The following is a 25,890-nucleotide window of genomic DNA, read 5'->3' on the forward strand; positions in this document are numbered from 1 at the left end:
GTGTACAGGAAAGGAGAGGAGGGTGGATTGGGAGCACCCATTCCTCCTCCCTTTTAGGGACAAAATGATGGCATCCTCCTTCAATTTTAATGGAGTTCGTTCACTTATTACGTTCTGTTTATAGGGAAAGGGGAGTGAGAGGTTGGTTCTACGATTTTGTGTGAGCTTAATAGGAGAACGGGAATCTGTTTCTTGTTCGTAACTTAATAAGGTGAACGGTCACTAGAACTTATTCTAGACACGAATCACAAACCCCTCTGGACTAATTTAATTGTAAACGGTCAAAGGTACAAAAGCCACAGAAATGTCTTTATCCATTGGGTCTCTTAACAACAGTATATATTTCTGCAATAACAAACGATTAACTCGTATAGATAAGCATCTGACTCGTCGACCGTAAATCCTGAAAACAGAATTGATTGATCCATGAATCGCGATGCACAGTTCAAAAAAATAAGCTTTTCCCAGAAGTGAAATCATAAGCTTTAGTTACAATACAAAGGAAATAGTAACAGTATGCGCATGATTGTTGAGAGTTACAGTAAATTCTCTATATTGCGATACTTTCAAGTAAGGCAGAATGAATATAGAAACATTTATAAGGAACATGCTGTGGCATTTACTCTCAATTTTCTCAGTGTTTGTTATCAAAAAACAAAACTTTCAGCTGATGATATTCATGATGTGTAAAATACGAAAAGGAAATCATTTCTCTTGCAACAAGTGAACAAGTTAGACACGCGAATTTTTGTACTTCTTTAAGGAAAAAGGAAAAGGAAAAAAATACATATTTCGTCTTAAGATACACATATATATTAAGAAGAGAGTTTGATTATAAATAAGAGGATAAGAGATGTGTACGAGTGTGCAGTGAATATTGTAGGAAGTTTTATTGCAAAAAAAGTTCGAAATACGACTCTATCTCATGGTACATATAGAAAATTGAGCAAGTAATTCGCTTGTGAATTTATGCTGTAAGGAATAAATTAGTCAATTTGGTCTTGTTCGATAACAATCTGCCAGTCAGCTAACGAATAAAAAAATTATCATTATCGATTTTTGATCTGGAAATAAAAAAAAAGTGTTCAGTTAGTGAAGTTTCCGTGTGACAGTGTATATATATGCAGTGTTTGGGGCCAACTGATAAAATCGAATAGAGATATTGAAAACGCATATGTAATATAAATACACAGCGAATGAGATGGATTTGCATTTTTAGAGCTTTTCAACTAATGTGAGTTGCAAAAATTTTCATTTTCATATCACTTAATGACTTTACCGTTAACATATGTTTTTATAAAAATTGAACAAAAAGAGCTTGACCTTTTTGGAATTAATTAAAATTGTTTTTATAAAATTTAAATAATTAATTCTTCTGTAAAATTAAGGAACAATTTTTTGTAGTTTCTAGAAGGTTTTCATTTTCATTTTTCCCATTTTTTAAGGTTGTTGTTCAACCCTTAAGCAAGTGAAAATAATAATAATTTGTTTTCCTCCGACTTGTTGTGCTGTTTGTATATATGTACATAACTACAACATAGCAATTTATGTTCGCTTGTTGAAAGTGACAGCCTCATTCCAATGATGTTTTCCAAAAGTTTTTCATATTTTTAGAAAAAGTTAATCATGCTTTTTTTAAAAGTCTCGTGTGTGTATGTATTCAAGTTTTAATTTTATTTTTACGACAATATTGAAATTTTCCCCAGTTGACTCTTTTGGAAGTATTACAATGAAAAATTAATTAGACAAAAAGTTCTCCTACATACATGTGAAAAAGGCGTAAAACATGACACTTTAATTTAGTCTTCAAAATGTTAACATTTAACGCTTTATATGCCTTGTGTTTATAAGTCTTCCCCGGATAGCACAACGTGTTCGGTACGGCACCGCGGTGTCGCCGTATTAACAGTATAACCTAAAGTTGCCGTGACAATTAATTCTGACCCATTTTGCGATAATAAGCAATTCTTTGTATTGTTCCGCTCGGGTTTAGGACTTAAAAGTGATTATAAGTTATTGTCTGAAGGATAAAGCTTTACCCAGAAGAATCATAACGAGAGAGCAGAATACCAATGAAACCAGAAGTTTTATTTGAACTCTAAATAGAACAAAAAATATGGAAACAAGGAAGTAATGTTCTTAAATTTTACTTATCCTTGTACTCTGTTTGCTCAAGTATTGATTTTTCTTTTCTACTGCAGTCCTGATGATATTGTTGCATATACTCAAGTTAATAAATACATACAATTTAAAATATTAGAAAATTACTTTTAAGGATAACTTTCCAATTACAGTTTTAAATTTCTTCTCGAGTTTGCCAATTAATAGATAAAAAATCCTTCTAACTCCATCGTTTAAATTCAAGGATTTTTTTGATTACATCCCGTACACAAATTAATGAATAAATTCTTGCATATGGACTATTTAGTAATCACATTTGTATGTTGCTCACATCAGAGATATTTATAGAGATAATAACTCAATTAGACAATAAATTATAAGGGCTATCTTTTTTAGTCTGCTAGAGACAGAGGATGATAATGAAAGTTTTAGGATGTATCCAAGCTATCAAGTCTATAGTATCTTTTTGTATCTTAATTATTAGTACCTATTTTTGAAATTTGTCTCAGATCAAAAAAAGTTTATGTCTTCTTCCAGAATGAATCTATTGATAGAAATCTAATTTATCCGGTCTATGATATCCATAAATTTATGATACTGACCTTTTTCAAAAATTTTGATATTTTTATTTAATAAAATTATTAATGAAGCCGTAAAATTTAATCAAAAATGTATGAACAAATCAGAAGAGAATCTCAGATTTGAAGAGAAGAAGCTGGTGTGAGTGGATTGATGTTTTTTTACGCATTTGAAGAAAATTTCAAAGTGGAAGCGAGAAATAATAAAATTAAATAAATCCTCCACCCTTAGCATAACGCAGATGATTTTTCAAGCTGAGAACAAACATTTTTCATTACTTCATGTTCAGGATTAAATTGATGCTGAACAAAGAAAAGTAAGCTTTCTTTAAGATTTGTCGAGACCAAGACTTCCAAGAATTCCCTTGTAGTTCCGATCTCGGTTTCTAAAGTTCAAAAGTTAAATCGAGATCACAGGAAATCCTAATGAAAAGTCAATCCATGTCAAAAACATTTAGAATGGCTATTTAAGAAGTCCCCAAAAAAAGATTTATGAAAAGGTCTACGGAAATCAGAATAACTTTCTAAAAATGAAAACCTGTGATTTCCTTTAAATTTTTTAGTATCTCAAAAGTGTGTATCTCACTTTAGCAAGTGCTTCCTCCTTTTAAACGTCCAAATAAATTATTAAATTTAACATGAAAGATATTCGGAAGAGATATATAAATTAAATAATTGAATTTGCTAGTGCTTCATCTTGGAGAAATTCCTCGAATATCAGAAGAAGAGTAATGAAGTCTTATTTTATTACTAAAGTAATAAATAAATTTTATTTTATTCCATTATAAAAGCACTGAAAACACCCAATTGAGTTATAAATTTCATTTTATACATCATCGCTTTCACAAAGTACGTACATAGAGAATAAATATATATTGTTGGTTAGTATAAAATGTAAACATTTGTCACATAAATCAAATTATCATTGTGCATTGAATGTCTTTCATTAAATCAAGTGCTCTTGTTCTCAGCCAATTGAACATCTACTTTTGGAATAGAATGTTCATCATTCTCATAGACGCATTCGCCCGCAATCCATGTTGAATGTACATTTAAATTGTCGTCCAATAGTATAAAATCAGCATCTGCTTCATAATTGAGAGTTCCTTTACGATTAGATATACCTAAACATTTTGCTGGATGCAATGAAGCTGCTTCTAATGCAAATTCAATTGGGCATAAAGTTTCATGAAGAAATACACGAATGCATTCATCCATTGGTGCAATTGATCCACAAAGTGTATTTGTATTTTCAATATATGCCTTATGATCTCTCACTTCGATGCTGTATTGCCCGATTCTATGTGTTCCTTCTTCCAAGCCCATAGCTGATATAGCATCAGTAACTATGATCAGTCCATTTGGATGTGTACGATAAGCAATTCTTAGTGCAGCTCCATGTGTATGAATTCCATCAGAAATAATTCCGAAATATACAGTCTTGCCATCTGGGATTTCATTTGATGCTAATAGCCCGACAATACCTGGGTCACGATGATGAAACTTGCATTGGAGAAAAATTTTGAGTTCATTGCACAAAAAAGTTTATATAAACAAATATGTAAACATACCGGCATCATTGCATTAAACAGATGTGTTATAAGACTAGCGCCATGCTTCACAGCAGTCTCACCATGCATCAAATCGGCCATAGAATGACCAACTGATACGATAATACCTCGTCGGACAAGTTCGGAAATTACTTCTGGCACCCTTGGCTTTTCAGGCGCCAGTGTGACAATAGAAACATCACTTATGTCTCCATATACAGCTTCAAGTGTTTCAAATCCATTCTCTAATTCGCGAATGCAATTTTCCGGATGTGCACCTTTCTTTTCAATTGATATGAAAGGACCTTCAACATGTACACCCAATATTGTTGCGCCATGTTTTCCACCCGCCTTTCTTTTTATTTTCGGCAAGACTTGATGATAAATTTCTTTTGGAGATGTTACAATTGTTGGACAAAAACTTGTTACGCCATGAACCAAAAGCTTTTGTGAAACTTTTGAAATTCCTTCCTCAACAGTGTTGACATCATATGAGAAATCTACTCCATATCCACCTGTCAGAAAGGAATTTACATTAAATGTTGTAAATTTTGTTGTGGATTAACTTTTGAATCAAAATATATGACTTAATCCTGAGCGACACAAATGAAGAAAACTCCGAAATGGAGCTTAAGGCTCTGGTAAGCTTTTTTATTAGCATGAAATGAAAGCTGTTTAAACTCAACGTCCAAAAGGCACCGGGACGAAGTCTTCTTCATTTGTGTTGCTCGGGTGAAGAATTTTACTATCTGTGTACTTACCATTGATTTGTAAGTCTATAAATCCTGGCGAAATTATAGCATTATGACAGTCTACATTCTGTAAAGATTAATAATTTATTTTCCTTGTTTTTCTTTCTGGTATCTAAAAATATTTAGAAAGTTTTGCTGAGTTTTATTTTAATCCATTTTAGACATAAATATTTAAGTTGTAAAATGTTTTTATAGCACCTTACTTCTAAGAATATTTATCATTATCAAATATTTAATTGTGATAATTTAAGCTTTAATCTTTTATGAAACCAAGGCAATTGATAACTTTTTGACATTTAATTGGGACTTACCACATGAGCCTGACTTTTTTCGTCAAAGAAAATTTTCTCCGGATTAATTATTTTGCCATTTCGAACCCATAAATCCTCTCGAATTATTTTATGATTTCTTAATATCCGACAATTTTTGAATTTGATTAACCTTTGCGATAATTCAACTTGTGAACGAGCAAAAACAGTTGCTTGCTGCGATAACATTTTTTATCGCTTTGCAATGTTGTGAGAAACACTTAATTAGCTTGGACAATCAGCAACGATTAAAGAGCAATAAACTTTTTACATTCTTTTTATTCTAGATTTTGAATAATATTTATCAAAATCTACAATAAACCTCTAAAACTCTATATCAAATTATCAACTAAGTTGATATTAAAGAACTATTGTCAAGTAAAGCCACATAAAATTCCTAAATGCGGTATAAATGACTAAAAACTAAACAAAGGTTTTTGGAATTGAATATATAAATGAAAACATCAACACAACAATAAAAAAGTAAATAAAACTGTTTTGCGTCGTAGCGCACTGAGGGGAAATTCAAATATTTGAATAATACGTTACGATTATAAGCGATTGTGCAAATTCGCATTACGAAATTAAGCTCCTTTAGCTCTTACATTAAATAATTGTCACAAACAAATCTCTAATCCGACCCATACAACACAACGTGTCCGCTAGGGCACCAATACGTCACCGTTTCAACAGTAAGACGTGAAACAGGTCGGGCCAGCAACACAAATGGCCTTAAAGTTAATTTGACGGCCATATGAAAGAAGGTAGTTTTCATTTGATGATGAAGCCTTAATAGATCCTTATCATCTAAGATCACTCGGGTTAGATATGTCGCTTCAAGCATCACATTTAGTTTGTTTATTTGTAACGAATCACGGATAATCAACCAAACCATAACTCATTTAAACTTCATATTTGTGCATTCAACAATTTAATCAAAATAAAGAACCTAATTTAAGCAATGTTATGATAAAATATTTATATTCATACACCAACAAGTTCATTAACTTTAAGCTCGTGTTTTATAATTATTAATGAGTTGTTTTAAATTAATACGTTCGTCCTTACTTTAATTTTAATGACGATGATTGAAGATAATTTTCATTTTCTTTTCTTTACCAAGAATTATGGCGCCATGAAAGAAAAATAAACTTAATTCACAACTTGTTAAGTTTATCTTTGAGCTTTTGCCTACAATAAATTTCCTACAAATTCTTTAATCTATTCCTCATACTTATTTCCTTACTTCGCTGTAATCTAGCACGCAAAGAGATCGCTTTTAGGTACCGTAGCGTTCTTTCTGTACCATAAAAGCATGCTCGTTGCATGTTATAGATTTGGACACCTTTAGAGGAGCTTCTAGGTCGTCTTCCCCATAGCCTACTTAAATTAAAATGGACAACAGATGAATTATTTGATTAAAGCTCACTCATAAACAGAACAACAAGACTAGAAACCGTCAGGAAAAAATCAATCCAAAACAGGTGGCAAGACGTTTATGCTTCTGAATATAGAAATGTTCATTATCTTTATTATATGATGTTTTATCGCAGCAAACAATTTATTCTCAAAAATTATTCTTCTTTCTTTTGGTTTTGATCACATAAAAACCATAAATCACGAATCTCTTGAGCTTCACAAACAGAGATGAAATTGAAAGAAATGCTGCCTGTTTGCTTTGATGCTAATATGAAAAGTATAAAATAAAACGCGCAAGTTCTTTTGCTAAAATTAGAATGAGATTTTGAAGTAATACCTAATGGAATGAAGAGAATATGAAAGTTTAGGTTGAAAGGTACAGATTTATTGTACTTTTGCAATAATAGAGTCCTTTACCGTTTATAATATTAGTGTAGATACGAGTCTTGTATACCAGCTTTCAAAATGATCAATAAGCATGAAGTTTTCAAATTTATTGTAGTATTAGGCTATTCCAATTTTACCGGTTTTCTAAATTTTCCTGGACCGGGACTTGAAATTTTGAAGTTTTTTTTTCAAAAAATTTGCAACCTTGAACCTTCATAATACAAAATTTTCAATATTTGTATTAAAAATCTATCCTAATGTATTACATATATTAGGAAACTTTAATCCAGTGGTGGGCAATCTTTTATTTTTCACGGAACACCTTGGTGTCTAAATCACCACACGGCACACGACATAGAATTCATGGCATTTCCAAAAAATTGTTGGCCGCACACATGTTGCCTACCACTGCTCTAATCTGTCGACTTGCACTAGTCGACTTTAATTGATTTTGAACTCGATTTCAAATTCAATTTTGCTTAGCAGGGGGAAATGGGGATCAAATAGTCGATGTTTTGCGGTACGGAGTAAATGAGCGAATTCCTTCTTGTTTTTCAATTAGCTTGATGTATTATTTTTGGTTAGACATTTATCCTTTCATATCTTATCGGTGTCAAATTGGAGTTTTTTAAAAAGCGGAATTATTTTCGCACTTACTGTGACTCAATTGAATTAGCATCTATTTATTAGTACATAATCATATGTCAGAACTTAGGAATTTTATCTTATTTTTATTATGTAAATGAGAATTTAATAACAAATTTTGAGAACAAGTGATTTAATGTTGTGTAAAAGGTTTATCATTTACAGTCCATGCCTCCCTTAATTTAAAGTCCAAATCTCTAATTCGTCGCATTGCCCGTTCTAATGAGTCATGCTTTTTAAGTTTTTTCCTTAAAGATGGTGAATATGCCTTCCAGTATGGCTCATCAGTAAACGAATAGTAATAGTTTGAGTGCTCTAAACTATCATCAGACTCATTATCAGTAATTGGATTTGGGCCAGCACTGCAAATATGAAATAGAGATATGACGAAATATATTGTCAGAACTATCGATGAAAGTTCCTATAATCATAAACATATTTTGTACATAGTAAGAGTAAACATTAGTATAGTTATTCACTTTATGTAAATTAAGTATGAATATTCACCACGAAAATTTTCGGCCTTCTCATTTTTTTTTTCAACAATAGATCACACTTTTTTATTAAATAAGTGACACGAGTATGTGAGCGAACGAGCGAATAAAGAATTGTGTACGAGTCGTACAATAATCAAACTTGAACAGCAGTCAAGTAATAGCGTTTTTAAATAAACGAAGCAAAATGGGTTTTAAAATTGTATATTTTCATTGCTGATGTTGCTTATTAATTATAATCATTATCAGTTAGATTCCAGATCATCACAATATACTATAACAATTTAAGCAAAAAAAAAAAATTAAATTAAAATGAATTATTTTTTATCACTACGATGATGAGCTGTCTGTATCGCTTATTCGCGGTTGTACAACAACATTCCAGTCTATTGGTTTAAAGTGCATTAAAGATCGCTTCAGTCTCTCATATTCGGCAATCCGTGATCGTTCATGACTACTAAATGCTTTAAAATATGGTGAAATTTCACCTGTTTCGATGTCATTTGGTTGTATAGCTGCTCCCTCACAATAGCTCAATAAATAAATTGTGCATGTCAATAAAAGCCAAATTGTCACCTGAAAAAATACAATTCTTTATTGATACATTTATATGTATGAATGTATATCATCCACAAATGAGAGAGTTTCACTTCCACAATAATCTGTAGACACGTTATCATTTTCCATAAATTTACTCACAATTTTTGATAAGTACATTACTCAATTTTTCTGTATTTTATACTCCTAATCAATTCTCTCACTTAGTTCCTCAATCCTAACTTTTTTACAATATTTTATTCACAAATGTGTTCATCGAAACATCTAAAAACACTAATAGACTCTCTTAAGCTTTAGTTAGTCTTTCAATGACCACTTCAGTTGTTATGAATCCATTTAAGTCAAATTGTCTTCAATAATTCTGCTGATTCCGGCAATGTTCAGTAAACAATTAGTTAATATTTTTTAACAACAAAAATACTACTGCTGTTGCGTTTATGTGTCTTATCATTGCCCACATTTAATACTTATTTACTTTTTTTTTCGACGTAAACTTTTAGTTCTTGTTGCTACTGTCTGCCACACATTTTTAAAATAATGAATATTAACAAAGATAATGAACATGCTGAAAGTAATAGATACCCAAAAAAATTGTTACTAGTAAATTTATGTAGTTTGTATAGTTTTCTAGATGTGTGTGTCGATTTTATTTTCTTAACAAATTTGCACTTTTTATGACATCAAATTGTAGTAAACAGACAGTCTGGGTGGAGCTAGATATTTTTAAGAGCGGGTGTATTTGTATCAAACCATAGAACTTAGTTGCGAGTGAGTGCCACACCGCCTACCTACCCCCTGTTTACACCCTAACTAGACCGTTAGAATTACTAGTACCTCCAAAATCCCCTTAGCGATGCCTCTGCACATCTTTACTGAAGAAACTTCTATATCTAAAACATAAACGACTTCCTTAACTGCCCTAAACCAGAGTTGTTCAAACTGTGTGCCGTGATAGACTTGTGTTTTTTGGAAATGCTTTAAACTGCATTTTGGTCGTGAATAACCACCAAGGTATGCCGTTGCACAAAAAAGATGAAACGACACTTCTCAATCTATGTTCTGCAACACACTCCTTTGTCGCGACACAATATCAGATGTATCACTCCCGAGTGACACAAATGAAGAAGGGTTCGCATTCATAAACACCAAATAAGTCGCCAGATAAAATTTGGTATCAAAAGGTTTAGTTTGGCAACACAATCGACATATTTACAACCATTTTGTCCCCATAAAAAGACCGTCATTACTAATGATAATAACTTCCTTAAACAAAGGAAATTAAAACATATGTAAATTATAAAGGCTTTTTAATTAAACTTAAGCTTGAAACCCGAGATAAAAAACGGAACCATAAATTTTCATGCTCCATGCTTAACAAAAATTTGGCTCTAGTTTTATGTGTAAAAAAGTTAATGATATTTCCATATAACACAGTGACACTTCATTTTCACTTTCATGAATGTCATTTGGGTTGTGTATGTACATGTGTTGAGTGATTTACAAGCTAGCATCTTCATTGCTCAACAGATAAAGATGGTAAAACAATTGATTGAAATCATTAAATTGTATTATTCAACTGATACCTTTAAATCACATCCATATGAATGAAAGATGATTATGCTTGTATTCGTGTTTGAAGATTAAATACTTTAAAAAGTTGTGTACACTAAGTTTTATTCATTACTACGTTTGATGAGTGACACAACACAAGACATGCTTCCTTATTGAATTTTAGACGTCACATATGAATCTCGAGTGGCACAATCATATGTCACGGTGCTGTCTAGGTATGAATCACAACCGAATTTTCCGCCATAAAAATGGTTCAAAATCAGCCGTCACGGTGCCGTCTAGGCAACTTCGTGTTTTGCCATTAATATGGCAACGTATCGCTGCCTTTGTGAACACGTTGTGCTGTTCGGGAATAGCACCTAATACAAACTTTTTGACTAAAAATAAAACGTAGTAAGTTCAAACAACTCTCAAACCTTTGAAAAAGTAAAATTCATGACATTATATTCGGAATCACTCGTCGAATAAATTTGCATGTTCCGCTTGGTTCTATATTAATTGATTAAGTATGGCTGCTAATTTGACTAAAGTATGATATGCTTCAAATGTGATTTGATTATTCTAAGCTATCGTCATGATGTCATTGAGCATTATTTGCATAAAAATATTTTTCGAGGGTAAGGGACTCCAATTTTTTTTAATCAACCTTACCATAACTTATTACGTTATGGAAAGAAATGAATTTTCAGACACCCCCTTCTCTTTGTTACACTACTTCCACTCCTTCCCCTAGAAAGCGGACAGATCTTTAGTAAATTAAAGGAAGCTTTTACCTAGCAATTGCTGTTGAATTAAGTTTTGACCTCCTTGACTTCGATCCTGATACTTCGATAGTGCAGAACCTCTAGTATTTTACAAGTGAATATGATTGCTTGTGGTGTTCTGATGCTATTAAGAAGACAATGTTTCAAAAAGTATGTATCATACTGGAACAATATCTAGAAAAGATACAGAATCCATGATGTACAACAGTTTATTGTTAATGTAAAGTCATTAAGGAATATTACTTTCATAACAAAAAAGCCATTTGAAATTTGAGATTCCATTAATGTTTAAGTATTTCTTCTCATCCATAAAACAAAAGAATTATAGAGACAGTCATTAAACCCACCACCTACCCACCTAATAAGAGACATAATTTCGAGTAATTAAAGGACAAAAGCTCAGCAACAAAGTTAAAAATTAAATAGTGGTGTTAAAATTGTGATGGATTCAATGAAGAACGAAAATGAAATTACACTTTCACAGGTTGCACTCTACACAACGTTATCATGCTTCATTGTCTCTCTTATTGCTGTTCTTCTTTACTTGACATGCTCTAAACGCTACAAACTAAATTGGTTTGAGAATAATCTGCTCGAAACAGCAAAGGAAAATGAAGAAAATGCTCAAAGGTACTGTAAAGCTTGACATAAGAAAATGCTTTATAGTTTTCAAGATAAACGATTCTCGGTTCTTGTTCTATTTATTTATAGTCATGAAGTGTTGGTTCATTGTGAGATGTTAAACAATAATGAAAGTTCCATCGCCGGAAGTTCTCGATCTCTTAATCGTAATGTTGGAAGTCCTGTATCAAATACAGAAGATCCAACATTTTGGGTACCTGGAACATCATCACTCACTGGTCATTGTAGCGATGTTCACTCAGGTATAAAATTATTTAATTGATTCCTTAACATCCTTAATATTCTAAATTATTTGATATCAAAGATTATTCGGAGCCACAAAGTCCCACGTCGCCAACAAGCAGTAAATGCTCATTCGCCTTATCTGTCAACTCAATTCCAATCGTACGCTCTGACAAGCATGTAGTTTTGACGTCAACAAGCCCAGCACGCCCCAAAATGGCTTCAATGCAAGCAAAATTAGATCACACGAAAATTGATACATCATTATATCAACAAGTTTGTCATTATTTTTATTCATATTTTATTTTGTGTATATCCAATTTTAGAGAACTTCAATATTTATTTAAAATACATAACCTAACAACCCATTCTCTTCCGCTTCGTTGAATAAATTTTAGAGTGCGCCAAAAAGAAATTTATCAATGTCATCTGAGGATCTCCGGGGGACATTACATTTTACAATGATTTACGATCCCATTGCTGGAATTTTAACTGTTCGACTTATTGAGGTAAATAACCAAATAACATGTTTTAAGTCCGATATTAAATCTCAATTTAAAAATATGAAAAGGCACACGATTTGCAACCGAGAGATTTCAGTGGAACAGCAGATCCTTATGCTAAAATACGACTTTTGCCAGACGCTTCAAAGACCAACATGTGGCAAACGAGAATACATAAACGAACACTTAATCCTGGTAAGAATATGTCATGTATAAATATCAGACATGAAATTTAATTTCCATCGTTTCAGTCTTCGATGAAGATTTTGTATTTGAAGTACGACCAGCAACGATTGGAAGAAGAACTTTAGAAATTCTCATATATGATTTTGATGCTTACTCTAGACACGTATGTATCGGTGGCTTAAAAATTGCCCTTTCACATGTCGATTTATCAGATAAAGTTGAGTTATGGAAATCATTGGGGCCATGTTCGGAGCAAGATGCGAAAATTGAGTTGGGTGACATAATGGTTTCGTTATCGTATCTACCAAGTGCTGAACGTCTTACATGTGTTGTTATTAAAGCAAGAAATTTAAGAGTTTTTGACGATACAAGAAATTCATCAGGTAATTGAATGCATACATAAAAGTCATCAAAAATTTATGTTAATTTATTTTGTTTATTTGCTGCGTGCTTTAAAGTAGATCCTTACGTCAAGGTGTCAATAATATATAATGGAAAAAGACTTAAGAAAAAGAAGACGACTGTCTTTCGTAACACCATTAATCCAGTAATTAATGAAGCTTTAACATTTGATATTTCAAGAGATATGCTTAAACATTCCATCATCGAGTTTTTAGTTATGCACGATAATCTTCTTGGAGCCAACGAACTACTTGGTCGAGCTGTCATTGGTAATTCACATGAGGTTCGAATCGAGGAGAAACAATTTTTTGATGAAATATTTCGTACTAAATCTGCAACTGCTCAATGGATACCTCTTTCCGATCCAAGAAATATTCGCTAAATATATTTAAGGCTTACATCCATATATCTCCTTATTATCTATACACAAAATTATTTTTGAAAATCATTCCACATAAAGCTATTCATTGCTTCTGTTATTTTTTGTTGTTTTATCTCTAATGAAAGGAACTTATTAAATTTAGTCATGATTAATCATTAAATCAAGCTAGTTAGAAGTAAAAAATAAAGTACATGAATGGTGCAAATAAATATTTGAGAATCAGGAATTTTACGTGTAGTTGGAAATAAATGAGCGACTGAATATATTTGCTTCTGTCTAATACGAAATAAAATTAACAAACAAGTAGAGTATAACAAGGATATGTCCAATGTACCTAATCATATTGAAAAAAAAATCTATATTTAGCATATTTTAGTCAAAAAAGTAAATAAAATTTAATTACACTGAAATTAATTTCGGTGTGAATGTACTAATTCTAGTGAAAATGATGACCTAGAAACTTATATAGTCATGTGACATTAAAGACCTATGCATAAATAATGTTATTTTAGAGAATTTTTTATATAATCAGCAGTTAATTGTTTTAAATATATATTTTAATTTCAATCTTTTATGGCGACTGGTTTAAAATTTAATTATTATAACAAATATAAAGTAAATGACTGTCAGCAACACTGATTGAAAATTATATTAACGGAACCTATTATGTATAGTAATCTAATTTATATAGTTATTTTAACTAAATTGTTAAAAATATGTTTCTTATTTATTGACTTATTTATTCTATTTGTTTAGTCTAGTCAACAAGAGTAAATTTTATAGCTAATCAGATGATTTACTTTGGAAATAAAATTTTCTTAAAAAAGCTCAAATCTCTGTCAGAGCTCGAAGTCGACTCGAATTTTATATGGAGACATGCTGACTTTTCCATACAAAATTCGAGTCGCTATCAGTTATTCTTACTTTTTCTTGAAATATTTGTCCACAGAATTTTTCTTTTTGGATGACGATGCAATGGGAGATTCTGCTTTTCTTTTCTCACTCTGAGAAGTGTCTGAATTCTTCTTCGCATATGCTGCCTTCATTTTCGCCAAATTCTCTTTCATTACAACATCATGATCAACTATTCGATGTGGATAGTCTTTTCCTATTATACAGCCATACTTCTTTTGATTTTCTAGTGATACTTTCCATGGCTCATAGATAACTCCTGCTGGATAGTTCTTCAATTCAGGTACATACTTTTTAATATATAATCCTTGAGGATCAGTTTTCTTTCCGAAAGCAACTGGACTATAAACTCGGAAGTATTGATGGAAGAATGCAGAAGCACTTAGCCACATCCAATTTCCAGCATTTAATGCCCAATCAGCATCAAGTAAGTATTCTTCAAATACTTTTTGTCCTTCTTCCCAATTAATCCAAAGGTCGCCTCTTGTTAAAAAGCATGCAACTGCATGTCTACCTAAATGATGAATCCAACCTGATTGTAAGGAATAAAATTATTATCATTCATGATAAATAGGGATAAATGCTTAATAAGTAAGTACCTTCTTGTTTTAACTGTCGCATAATAGCATCTATGAATGGATATCCTGTAGCTCCATGTTTCCAAGCATCCAGATATGATTGATTGTGGGCCCATGGGATTTGAGCACATATTCGATTGCCTTTCATTTGATCAAAGTTTGCAGTAACGGATGCAACACAGTAATAAAATTCTCTCCATATTACTTGACCTTCAAGCGAAACTGGTGGTTGTGAATGCTTCCTACCCTTGTAAGCTTGTTTAATTTCTTGGTAGAAAAGACGTGCACTCAATGCACCAAATTTTAAGTAAGGCGATAGAACTGTAGTTGATGGTTCAAGAGAGTTTGGACTCGTATTAGGCTTTTCAAATGAACAAATATAATCAGTTTGCTTCATTTTATCATACATTCTTCTTAAGGCTTCCGTTTCGCCCCCAGGAAATTTGGACGTTTTACTCAATTCTTCTTTATTTACACCCATTTCCTTAAGAGTAGGTACATCATAACAGTCTTTACATTTCTTCTCCGTATCATCAAGTTCTGGCTCACAAGATTTAGGCACTTTATTTGGATTATCAACAGGCGGTGGAACTTTCAACTCACTGGCAACAGATAGAAATTTCTGATATGTCATTGGAGCTGAGCCTTTATTTTTCTTTATGACCAATTCTGGATTGAAGATCGTATGAGAATATTCGATCATAACTTCCACATTAAATTTTTCAGCATCTTTTAAGAGAATTTGATCACGTTTTACAGCGTATGGTTCAATGTCATGCTCAAATGTAATCAGTTCGACATTCCACTTTTCAAAAAGTTGTGGAAAAAGTTCCTTTGGATTGCCGCGTACAACATACAGTCTGTAAATTTTAATTTCATAAGAAGCAAGCAATTTAACGTCACTTTATGAATGACTTACCTTGTGTTTAATTTTCTCAAGTTTTTATCCAGATCTGCTAATGTTTCTTGTAAGAATCGCCATCTATTCGCTCCGACAGTCATCCATTTGATAATACCCGGATCGAGCATGAATATGGGCCTCAAATAAGCCTGTAAAGAATTTTTGTTATTAAAGTAAACATTGTTTTTGAAAACAAAAAATTACCTTTCGATTTATAGCCTCATCAACTGCCTTAACTAATGCAGGATTATCATGTACACGCAGTCCTTTACGGAACCAATGAATTACAGTTACTTTTTTACTCATTTCAGTCTTTTTTCTGTGATAATTTATTAAAATTAAATTTATGCTCTCAACCGTTGTTTTTTCAATGTTTTGCGGGGCTTGAAACTTTTGAAAACAAAAACAAAACATTCTCGGGAAAAAATTCGAGAAGATTTTTGTTAATTAAAGACAAAGTCTGTTTTTAATATAAGAATAGTTGATTAAATATCGTTAGAAGTTAATATGGAACCTCCGAAACCAAAGTTTACTTTCATTGAGCCACAAAAGCTAATTAAAACTGCGACAGATATGAAAAATTGGGAAAATAGCGAAGCATATTATGATTTGCTTGGATTTGTTAATTCAGTTTGTATGTGCATCCAAGGAAAAAGTCTTAAATACAGTTGTCAGATCTCACAAGTTGTACAAAAGCTGCTTGATATGCTAGATAAAATGGAAAAACTTGCATTAGAGACTCCACCGGTTGAGTAAGATTGAAACATAGAATTTAATAAATGACTCATTTAATAACTATGAATATTAACTTTCAGTCAGCCTAGTCGGTTTGGAAATGTAGCATTCAGGACATGGTATCAAAAGATGAAAACCAATATCGAATCATTAGTTAAAGACATTCTGCCTGAAAATCTTTATGACGCATTACCAGAACTTATTCCTTATCTTTTGGATTCATTTGGAAATCCTACGAGAATTGATTACGGAACAGGACATGAGCTCTCTTTTATTTTCTTTTTAATGGCACTTTTCAAAATTGGGGCACTTGAAAAAACTGATGAATTAGCTGTTGGAATTAAAGTTTTTGATAAATATTTAAACTTTGTACGTAAACTACAGTTTAGTTATAGATTAGAACCTGCGGGCAGTCAAGGTGTTTGGTCATTAGATGACTATCAATTTATTCCCTTCATTTGGGGAAGTGCTCAATTAATTGGAACAGAGATTGAACCAGCAAAATTTGTCGAACCTGAAACGATTGAAAGTTTTCGAAAGGATTACATGTTCATATCATGCATTGATTATATCCAACAAGTAAAGACAGGTCACATTGCTGAGCACTCCAATCAATTATGGAGTATCAGTGCAGTTCAATCATGGACTAAAATTTGTACAGGACTTATTAAAATGTATCAGAAGGAAGTTCTTTCAAAATTTCCAGTCATTCAGCATGTTTTGTTTGGTTCAATATTCAGTTTGAATCCTGTTAAACCAGGAACTCGCTTGCCTCAAGCACGTTTGGGAATGCCTTTATCAGCGCATCCACTTCCAGGACATTAAATTAATGTATTTGTATCATATCAATATTAAATAAAAAAAACTTGCAAAACCCCTCTGAAAAAAATTAACCGACTTTTTAAATTTTGAATTTCTCTGGGGTTTGTAACTATTAATAACAATAGTCGCATAAATATTTTTCCTTCGACATAAAATTTAATTTACACCGAAGTTCGCCAATAATGGCTAAATATTTTGGTTTAGATAAGCCTCTAAGATTCCTATCATGGATCCAAAAGAATGGAGGATTATTTCCAACACTTAGAAAAGGATTTCGGTGAGTTTTTAAATTACGCAATGGAAAGAATCACACAATCCAGGAAAAAAAATTAATTAATATATAATTTCAGTATGGATGAAATGAAAGCGGGAACCTTAGTTGGTGTCGATAAATATGGTAATAAATATTACGAAGAACCTACCCATTTCTATGGACGTAACAGATGGGTTGAATATGCTGAATATAAAAATTTGGAATATGACGGTTCACAAATTCCTGCAGAATGGTAAGTTATTAAAATGATTAGTCTCATTAATGCCAATTATTTACTATGGATCCTTATTTTCAATAGGTTTGGCTGGATGCACTATAAGGTAATTGATTTTAATTTTAAATTTTTAAACAAGATCCAGGAATGATAAGATTATGTTTTAGACGGATTTGCCACCAAATCGTGATGGAAATCGTAAACAATATAAATGGATGGCTGATCACTCAGAAAATTTGTCAGGAACTACAGGTAAAGCTTTTAGCTATAAAATTATCGATTGTATCTAATGTTTTCATGTATTTTGAAACAGACCAATACTTCCCATATTCAACTACACGTCCAAAAGTGGAGGCTTGGGATCCAAAAAAATCCGTGTAGATTCAATGTTAATAAATGTATAACTTAGGAAATCACAAAGCATTGTGGAAAATAAATTCAGATATTTAAAATCACAGAAAATGAAGTTTGATAATTAGATGTTAGTTTTACTTTGATAGGCACAGATACTTATCCTTCGCAGGTGATAAATTGTGAAAATATGTCAACTGTCGTTTAATATTCAAATTATATTTACATACTAAATTAGTTGTTTTGTCCCTTTTATAGTGGTTAACCCCTCCATATAAATATTTTAGTATGTTTTCTAACTTCAAACAATAAACATCATCCTTACTTAAATTCGTAAGGAAGTTCTTTTTATTATACTTATCAACAGACATGTATTGTGATTTACACTCCACCTAAAATAATTTATAATTTTGTATCATCGGATGATCTTTTATGCTCCGTTTCGGATTTTTCCTTTTTCTTCAACAACTTCCACAAGAGTCTGCGAATTAAATTAGATTGATTAAAAAAAACTTTTGGGATAAAAAAAATTTACTCACATATAAATCATCAGACCAACTATGAAAATAACACCACTAAGAGCAAACATCTCAGAGATGTCATGAATTGGACTGTCAAGAAGAAACTGGTAAAATGTCGGATACATGTAAGGAAAAACAAATCCTGCAAGTGCTTCAAAAAGACCCATGATGGCAAACATTGTGCTTAAATCTTCTGCCGGAACAATTTTAGAAATTATACTTCTCGCGCCTAAGAACTTGACTGAAAACATAAAATCAATTCCAGTTCCAACGAAAAAAACAACCCTGGTTTTTGCAAATATGTAGATTCCACGACAGATTATTGACATTATTGTTGACAAAATTATCAATACGACATCAGATATCTGTAAAATTTTACTAAGCACACCAACCGCGAAACTTGTTCCTAACAAACCCATTGTTGTATTGAAGACAGAATGGTAAATATAGATATCTACATCCCAATTAAGTTTGGCACGAACATATAGTAACAAATTTTGAGATTCTCCTTGTGTAATTCCATGCATTAAGAAATGCATAATCATGAAAAGAATAATTATTTGTCTAAGTCCAAATTCACGCTTCTTAATGAACGATCTGATACAGTAAATGGCATGACGAGGGTCGAAAAATTCGAGACAAGCATTTTTAGGGGGATCATCCGAATTTGCAGGTTCTTCAACAATGATTGGAGTGTTGTTTGTTCCATTAATGCTTGTTGTTTCTAGTGCATGATTATCATACGAAAGATCTTCCTTAGAATCTTTATTTTTTGGTTCCTTCAAGTAGAAGATAGCATACATAAATCCAATAATATGAACTGGTATCATAGCACCAAAAAGTTCTGCACACAAAGAAATAAATAAAAGACTCATTCTATAATTAACTTTAATTGACTGTTACCTGCGTAATCAAATCTCGAGATTAATGTTGGACTTATACTTTGTGCAATAATTGGTATGATGGTCATTAAAATTTGAAAAACTCCAAATCGAAATGTTCTGTTTTCTTCATTAGAAACTGCTGTTAGATAGCTAAAGATTCCCATAATCATAAGATTCTCTGCGCCAGTCAAACTTGGTATTAGACGATAAGCATATGCTGGAAATTCCACTGGTCCGTTGATGAATATTGCAGCAATAAAAAGTGCTATTTAGATATAGATCGTCATTATTACTATACCAATCACAGCCCCAACCAATTATTAATCTACTTACAAAAATAACCAAGTGCTTCTCCAATATAAGGAACTAACATACAAGGAACTCTCAATTTCTTCTTATCTGACCAAGGACCAGCAAAAAGAATTATGATGAGCGGACCAATTGATGATATTGGATTACGGATAGAATTTATCAACGAAATCTTTTTTTGGACTTTTTTTTCTGCATCACACAAAAATTTATAAACTTCTGGTAGCTTATCCTCAATAGATGCATATAACACTTCATACTTCTTCTTTATGTCGTCACTTTTTACATTCTCGAAATGGGTCATATTCTCTCCTTCAGCAGGGCAATTAATGTCAAATTCATCTTTTCTAACAAATATCTTACAGACATCTTTATCAAATCCAATTTCAGGAGTGACAAGTTCTCGACATCCTTTTTCCAAGTTCATGTTTTCAATAGCAGCAAACGTTATCAAAAACGGAAGAAGCCAACATATTATTAAAGGCTCTACTGTAATATTGTTGTACAATTTTCTGATGTTTTCTGCTATTGATAGCTTTGGACTCGTATTGATTTGAACCGATTCCTCAGTATTTTCTGCGACATTTTGGTCCTCCATCTTATTGTTTTGGATATTTAAACTTGTTCCTTTTATTTTTATCTAACACAACATGATAACTCTTGACTGACTTGATGCATAAACAAAACTGAAGATGAGAGACTGAAATCTGGTTTCACTTTTTCAATTAACAGAATGTGAGCATGTTTTGAATCAGGAACCTGTTTATTGCTGTTTATTTCTTCAGTCTCATACTCTTAAATTTAGCAAATATTTGATTCGAAGCTTTCAGAAGTTATTTATGGCTCTCTTATAGCATCTATCTTATTGACAAACTTAAGACAGGCTAATCAAATTCGTACTAAGACACAATCAATTAAATATCGTTGTTTGTTCCACAACTTATGAATTTAATATGATCTTTAAACTTAATATTAATTCACACATCGTTGTGTTAATTGCAGTTTATTGCTGAAAACAGAAATCGTTGACACAATGCTAAAGAACGCAACAATTTTTAATTTTATTCAATTTTATAATAAAAATCAGCACACATGAACCAGCATTTATTTATTATGTATATCAATGCATATATACTTTATCTTTATCTTCAATTAGCAAATGTGAGACTAATTGCCCTCAAGTAACATTAATGATTTTTACATGAATATAATCTTCAGAAGTCAAAATACTTTCGGAACATTCTGTAAAATAAAACGCATAGGGTTGTTACAAAGGGAACATCCAATACTTCCAATTTACAATTTTGTTTCCAGTCCAAGTTGTAATAAGATCCCAAGAGATAAGTTCGTGGACCAATCCGTCAACCACTAGAATAAAGATGTAAGATTAGAATTTTATTCTTGATGCTTCCTTTTTTAAAACTTGTTTAAGATGACGATGATTTCTCTATATTTGATGTCATATGAATGGAGAAACTGCTTCATTGCACTTTGAATTAAGGGCTATACGAATGATGCAATCTACAATAATTAACTTTCTTGAGTAACATTCGAGCCTTTTTATCAATTCTAATTTTTATTTCAGTTCAGATGTTTACATATGTTTTGATTCATACAAGGGTCAGACTGGGGTCAGACACAATAATTAGAAATCATGATTTGTAAAAAAAAATTTTTTCGTGAAAAATCCCGAGGGTCAGACAGTAGAATTGATATGCCATTGAATTTTTTTTTAAAAAAATTGGGTGTGTGTTTTTTGAGATTTTCTTTTTAGTTTCGCATTCCTTAATACAATGCGACCCTGAATTTTTGGAATAAAAATCTCTTGGGGTCTTCCTTGACAATGGAATCATAATATCGTAAATTGGTGTCTGACACAAACTTTCATTCCACTTTTTTTTTTCAAACAAAAAAACCACCTGTATCATTCTAATCAACTTAACAGTTGTGCATACATTAAAAACAGAACAGGAAAACATTGAGAAATTTTCTTACTTTTATCAAACATAAATACTTTCCAATTGAAACTTGACAGTAATAGTTGACTATTTTTTAAAGAATTTAGAAGTTTAGTTCCTAGATAATGAATCTCAAAAAATTGTTTATCAACTTAACATTTGTGTGTCTTTTTGGATTGTTCTCTTTATTTTTCTTTACATTTACATCTTTGACAAATCAAAGCAAAACTAATTCTAATGACTATTCAGTCAACACATTGCAAAATGAGAAAAATGTAACAAATATCTTATTTTGGATAAAATACTGGAATGATCCAAGTGAGTAGCTTTAATTACCCTAACAGATAAAGAGCATGTTCTCTAGAAGGAAATGTTCATGTTCGTGATATTTGATTTCACCTTACTCTGTTCTTAAAAGCACACTCTTTGGCTGCTAGGCTTAATTTGTTGTAAAACTCAATTCGCAGGCTGGTATATTGGAGGTGATGAAGAAGGAGAACAAATGTTACAGTCCATTGGATGTCCTACAAAAAAATGTTTCTTCACACATAATAGAAACTATTTACCAAACATTACAGATTTTGATGCTATACTCTTTCATGGTGCAGAATATTTGCATGATTCTGTTCCTCATGAAAGGAGTCAACATCAACTTTATGTTTATACAGTTCTGGAGTCTCCATTTTTATGTTTCGAGAATCTAAACAGATTTCAAAACTTTTTCAATCTTACTATGACATATCGCTTTGATTCTGACATTCATTGGCATTATGGATCATTTTTTGATAAGCAGACAAATGAGCTGGTTGCACCTTTGAAAATGCCTAATTGGAAAATACCAGAAAATGACTTTTATGGTAAGACAATCCATAATCATCAAATTAGATTCTCATAATTTTTCCAATTTTAGATCAAGAATTAATGAAAGTTTTTAAAAATAAAAAGCAGAAGATAGCATGGTTTGCATCAAATTGCAATTCTAATTCCAAACGAGAAATTCTAGTGTCAAAAATTCAAGAACACATTCAAGTTGATATCTATGGAAAGTGCGGAACACATAGTTGTGATCCAAAATCCTCAAATTGTGATAAGATGCTTACTTCCGATTATATGTTTTATTTATCTTTTGAGAATGCTTTATGTAAAGATTATGTGACAGAGAAGCTGTACAGGCCATTAAATGAAATCATCATTCCAATTGTGTTTAATGGAGCTAATACTTCCCTCTATGCTCCACCTCAAAGCTACATCGATGTCAATGATTTTGATAATGTTGATGCTTTAGTGACTCATTTAAAATATTTGATGAATAATCCAGAAGCTTACATAAAATATTTTTGGTGGAAGAAGCATTATTATGTAGTGGACCATAAACCAACATTCAAAAAAGGATTTTGTGATCTATGTATGAAGTTAAGAGATAAAAACTATCACAATGAGATCCATTCGTATGGTAATATAAAGGATTGGTGGGAATCTGGGATGTGCACAAAGGAAAGTCGAATCAAATTTTAGATTTAAACAGGCTATGAACATGCTTTGATTGTATTAATAATGTATTACTTAAGTTCCATAAAATATGGTATTAGTTGATCGTATGTCTAGTTATTAAGTGGGTATTATGTCAAGTGTCATGAGTTTAATAGTAAAGTGAAATTTATCCAAAACATAGTCTGAGAGGGCTTCGAACTCAAGACCTCTTTATTTCATGTCAAGTGCTCTTACCTACTGAGCTAAAGGGGATTATTAGAGAGTGTTGCAAGATACAGCCTTGAACCTTCTTCTTTATCCAGTATTCATTGCACAGCTGTTCCAAATAAATAGCAAATTCTACAAAATAAATTAAATTCCCCATTTTCATATACTAGACAGAAAAGAAAATTGTGCAAAATATCATGACGAAGCACATATTCTGATGATAAGAAATGTTTTAATTATAAATGTACTCCACATGTTCAGATTCCAGTTTTTATTTATTTATAAACTTTATAATCGTTCACGCGATGTCATAAAGTCAATATAGGACTGATAGACATTTTTAAATGATAGAAAGCGAAAATATAAATAAATAATAACATTTCATAAAATATTATTGAGATAGGTCGTGTCTATTATTTATGCAGAATTATAATAACACATATACTAACTCTAAAATCTTTGCCTTATTGTAGATTGGACAATCTGTAGATTTAAAAATAAATAATTTTAATAATAAAAAACTTTTGTTTTGTCTAGAAATTTAGTTATTGTCATTCAAAAATGTTTATAACCCAAACAAAAAAGAGGGCTGTTTATTGATAAAGTTTCGATTGCCTTGAAATATTATTTTCATATATTTTTTTAAATTTACACAGCTTTAAAACATTTTTTTTAATTCATCCATAATGTTTTCTAAAAGGTAGGAAGTCAAGTTTTAATTTTTTTAATTAAAATATTTTAAAAGAAAGGATGGCCAAAGAATTCATGAAAGGTAGCAGTTGATAAACACAGTGTAGCATTTGGTTTTTTATTGGGAATTGACAAAGAACAGCTATCATTAGAGATAGTTTTAGATGTAAACTGAGAGAGAACCATGGAGCATAGCTGATGGCTGTCAACTGTACGACCGACGAAGTAAGTAATTAAAAGAAAAGCTCTGAAAAGAGTTTGAAAATTTCTAGAATTTTTTTCAAAAGCAATCATAATCAAATTAAAATATTTTGTGGAATAATGACGACAACATTTCATGATTCTAAATTTTAACTCAACGTGGCATTAATAAGAATATTTATTGAAATATTAATTTCAAATCTCGAAGATTATTTTCTGTTTCTATGCTGTTGATAATCATAATCAAGTACATACGTAATTATGGAGGCGTTTTGGGGGTCAGGACGTTTGTGAAGTAAGCTTAGAAACAGAATAAAAAAATAATTTTATATGTAAGTTAGTAAAAAAAAATTAAATTGAATCAGATTGATTATGAAATTTATTTAAGCAGGAGATATAGAGAAGTAAAAAGAATAAGAATTGGAATTGCACCAGATAGAATTGGAATGTGCATAGGTATTTGTCAATTAGACTAAAAATAATGATGTCAAGAAAATTAATCTATTAAAATATAAATCGATTTTCATCAACAGATCAATCAGTGACAAACAATCAGAGTCAATTTATGAAAGTTTATAATTATTGTAATTACTAAAATAATCTACAATCACACTTCATACAAAGGTGTTTAAATATTGAGATCAAATTCTATATTTTTAATTAGGTACACCCGTATCACTTATTACGTTATAGAATAATGAACTTTTAATAATGAATGAACAAATGAAATTCTCGGTATTTCTTTTGCATATGTATATCAGATTTAATTTGTCTCCAATTTTTTGTGAAAATTTAAAAGCAGGACCCTTCCCTGAACGTAATAAATGAGCGGCTATTCTAATGTACAATTAATTTTTCCACTTGTTTAGTTTTTAATAGAAATTAATCAAAAAATACAAACTATAAAAGTTTTGCAAATTTTTATTTGAACAGGACATAAGCTCCTGATCATCAGAGAATGTCGCTTTCTCTGACAATGTATTAATCATTTTCAATTTTTGCATGTTCATATTCTAATGATGATAAGCGATGATTCTTCCGTTAAGACTAAAGTCCGAAGAAAGAATGTGTATGTGACTTCTTTTTACAATATTTTTGATGGTCAGACGATGTTTGACGTAGCGTCTCTTCTTCTTAAGTTCATGAACAAATTTCTTAAAGCGGATCTAGAAGAAATTCTTCAAAATTTAATTCTGATAGTCAATTGCATGCTTTGCTCATGATTCAGTGAAGAAATGAACTTTTAAAATTTTTAAAGTTTTCAAAACAATTGAAATTTGGGGTTTTTAAAGGCTTTATTTTGATAATGAAATATAATTTATTTTGTACTATAAAATAAATAAACGTTTGCATAATC

General features: G+C 31.4%; 7 protein-coding genes and 1 long non-coding RNA gene across 15 annotated transcripts; 4 read left to right on the forward strand and 4 right to left on the reverse strand.

The window, feature by feature from the left end:
• The first annotated feature begins 472 nt into the window (after positions 1-472).
• On the forward strand, positions 473-14,175 carry Sytalpha (Synaptotagmin alpha). 8 transcript variants are annotated; one of them, XM_070643524.1, is made up of 8 exons: positions 473-1,234; positions 11,469-11,778; positions 11,860-12,032; positions 12,095-12,288; positions 12,411-12,521; positions 12,584-12,710; positions 12,767-13,084; positions 13,160-14,175. In XM_070643524.1, exons 2-8 carry the CDS (start codon positions 11,591-11,593, stop codon positions 13,483-13,485), a joined length of 1,437 nt encoding a protein of 478 aa, XP_070499625.1. In that variant the 5' UTR covers positions 473-1,234; positions 11,469-11,590; the 3' UTR covers positions 13,486-14,175. The 8 variants fall into 8 exon arrangements, with proteins under 8 accessions (XP_070499625.1, XP_070499626.1, XP_070499627.1 ...); XM_070643525.1 differs by lacking the exon at positions 473-1,234 and adding an exon at positions 8,336-11,001; XM_070643526.1 differs by lacking the exon at positions 473-1,234 and adding an exon at positions 8,336-10,777.
• Positions 3,456-5,747, reverse strand: LOC139092954 (N-acetylglucosamine-6-phosphate deacetylase). The gene is made up of 4 exons (XM_070643532.1): positions 5,313-5,747; positions 5,011-5,068; positions 4,271-4,764; positions 3,456-4,202 (listed from the first exon to the last, which is right to left on the reverse strand). The coding sequence occupies exons 1-4, from the start codon at positions 5,496-5,498 to the stop codon at positions 3,651-3,653; spliced, it is 1,290 nt and encodes a 429-aa protein (XP_070499633.1). The 5' UTR covers positions 5,499-5,747; the 3' UTR covers positions 3,456-3,650.
• Positions 7,827-9,701, reverse strand: LOC139092955 (uncharacterized). Its single transcript, XR_011544660.1, has 3 exons — positions 8,954-9,701; positions 8,268-8,830; positions 7,827-8,181 (listed from the first exon to the last, which is right to left on the reverse strand). It is a non-coding gene; the product is annotated as an uncharacterized lncRNA (long non-coding RNA).
• On the reverse strand, positions 14,030-16,247 carry phr6-4 ((6-4)-photolyase). The gene is made up of 4 exons (XM_070643522.1): positions 16,081-16,247; positions 15,895-16,025; positions 14,997-15,835; positions 14,030-14,929 (listed from the first exon to the last, which is right to left on the reverse strand). The coding sequence occupies exons 1-4, from the start codon at positions 16,180-16,182 to the stop codon at positions 14,406-14,408; spliced, it is 1,596 nt and encodes a 531-aa protein (XP_070499623.1). The 5' UTR covers positions 16,183-16,247; the 3' UTR covers positions 14,030-14,405.
• Positions 16,248-16,289: 42 nt separating this feature from the next.
• Ptpa (Phosphotyrosyl phosphatase activator) lies at positions 16,290-17,500 on the forward strand. Its single transcript, XM_070643546.1, has 2 exons — positions 16,290-16,628; positions 16,692-17,500. The coding sequence occupies exons 1-2, from the start codon at positions 16,384-16,386 to the stop codon at positions 17,434-17,436; spliced, it is 990 nt and encodes a 329-aa protein (XP_070499647.1). The 5' UTR covers positions 16,290-16,383; the 3' UTR covers positions 17,437-17,500.
• A 35-nt stretch (positions 17,501-17,535) lies between these two features.
• On the forward strand, positions 17,536-18,383 carry ND-B17.2 (NADH dehydrogenase (ubiquinone) B17.2 subunit). The gene is made up of 5 exons (XM_070643547.1): positions 17,536-17,710; positions 17,784-17,939; positions 18,006-18,027; positions 18,089-18,173; positions 18,235-18,383. The coding sequence occupies exons 1-5, from the start codon at positions 17,616-17,618 to the stop codon at positions 18,300-18,302; spliced, it is 426 nt and encodes a 141-aa protein (XP_070499648.1). The 5' UTR covers positions 17,536-17,615; the 3' UTR covers positions 18,303-18,383.
• A 180-nt stretch (positions 18,384-18,563) lies between these two features.
• Positions 18,564-20,779, reverse strand: LOC139092967 (proton-coupled folate transporter-like). The gene is made up of 4 exons (XM_070643545.1): positions 20,011-20,779; positions 19,697-19,942; positions 18,812-19,637; positions 18,564-18,753 (listed from the first exon to the last, which is right to left on the reverse strand). The coding sequence occupies exons 1-4, from the start codon at positions 20,582-20,584 to the stop codon at positions 18,675-18,677; spliced, it is 1,725 nt and encodes a 574-aa protein (XP_070499646.1). The 5' UTR covers positions 20,585-20,779; the 3' UTR covers positions 18,564-18,674.
• Positions 20,780-22,032: 1,253 nt separating this feature from the next.
• On the forward strand, positions 22,033-24,098 carry LOC139092991 (alpha-(1,3)-fucosyltransferase C-like). The gene is made up of 3 exons (XM_070643569.1): positions 22,033-22,262; positions 22,412-22,801; positions 22,855-24,098. The coding sequence occupies exons 1-3, from the start codon at positions 22,070-22,072 to the stop codon at positions 23,457-23,459; spliced, it is 1,188 nt and encodes a 395-aa protein (XP_070499670.1). The 5' UTR covers positions 22,033-22,069; the 3' UTR covers positions 23,460-24,098.
• Positions 24,099-25,890: the final 1,792 nt, after the last annotated feature.

Source organism: Chironomus tepperi, unplaced genomic scaffold (genome assembly GCF_022539635.2).
Source record: "Chironomus tepperi strain 1889 unplaced genomic scaffold, CSIRO-AGI_Ctep_v1 contig_319, whole genome shotgun sequence".
In the NCBI taxonomy this organism is placed as follows: Eukaryota; Metazoa; Arthropoda; class Insecta; order Diptera; family Chironomidae; genus Chironomus; species Chironomus tepperi.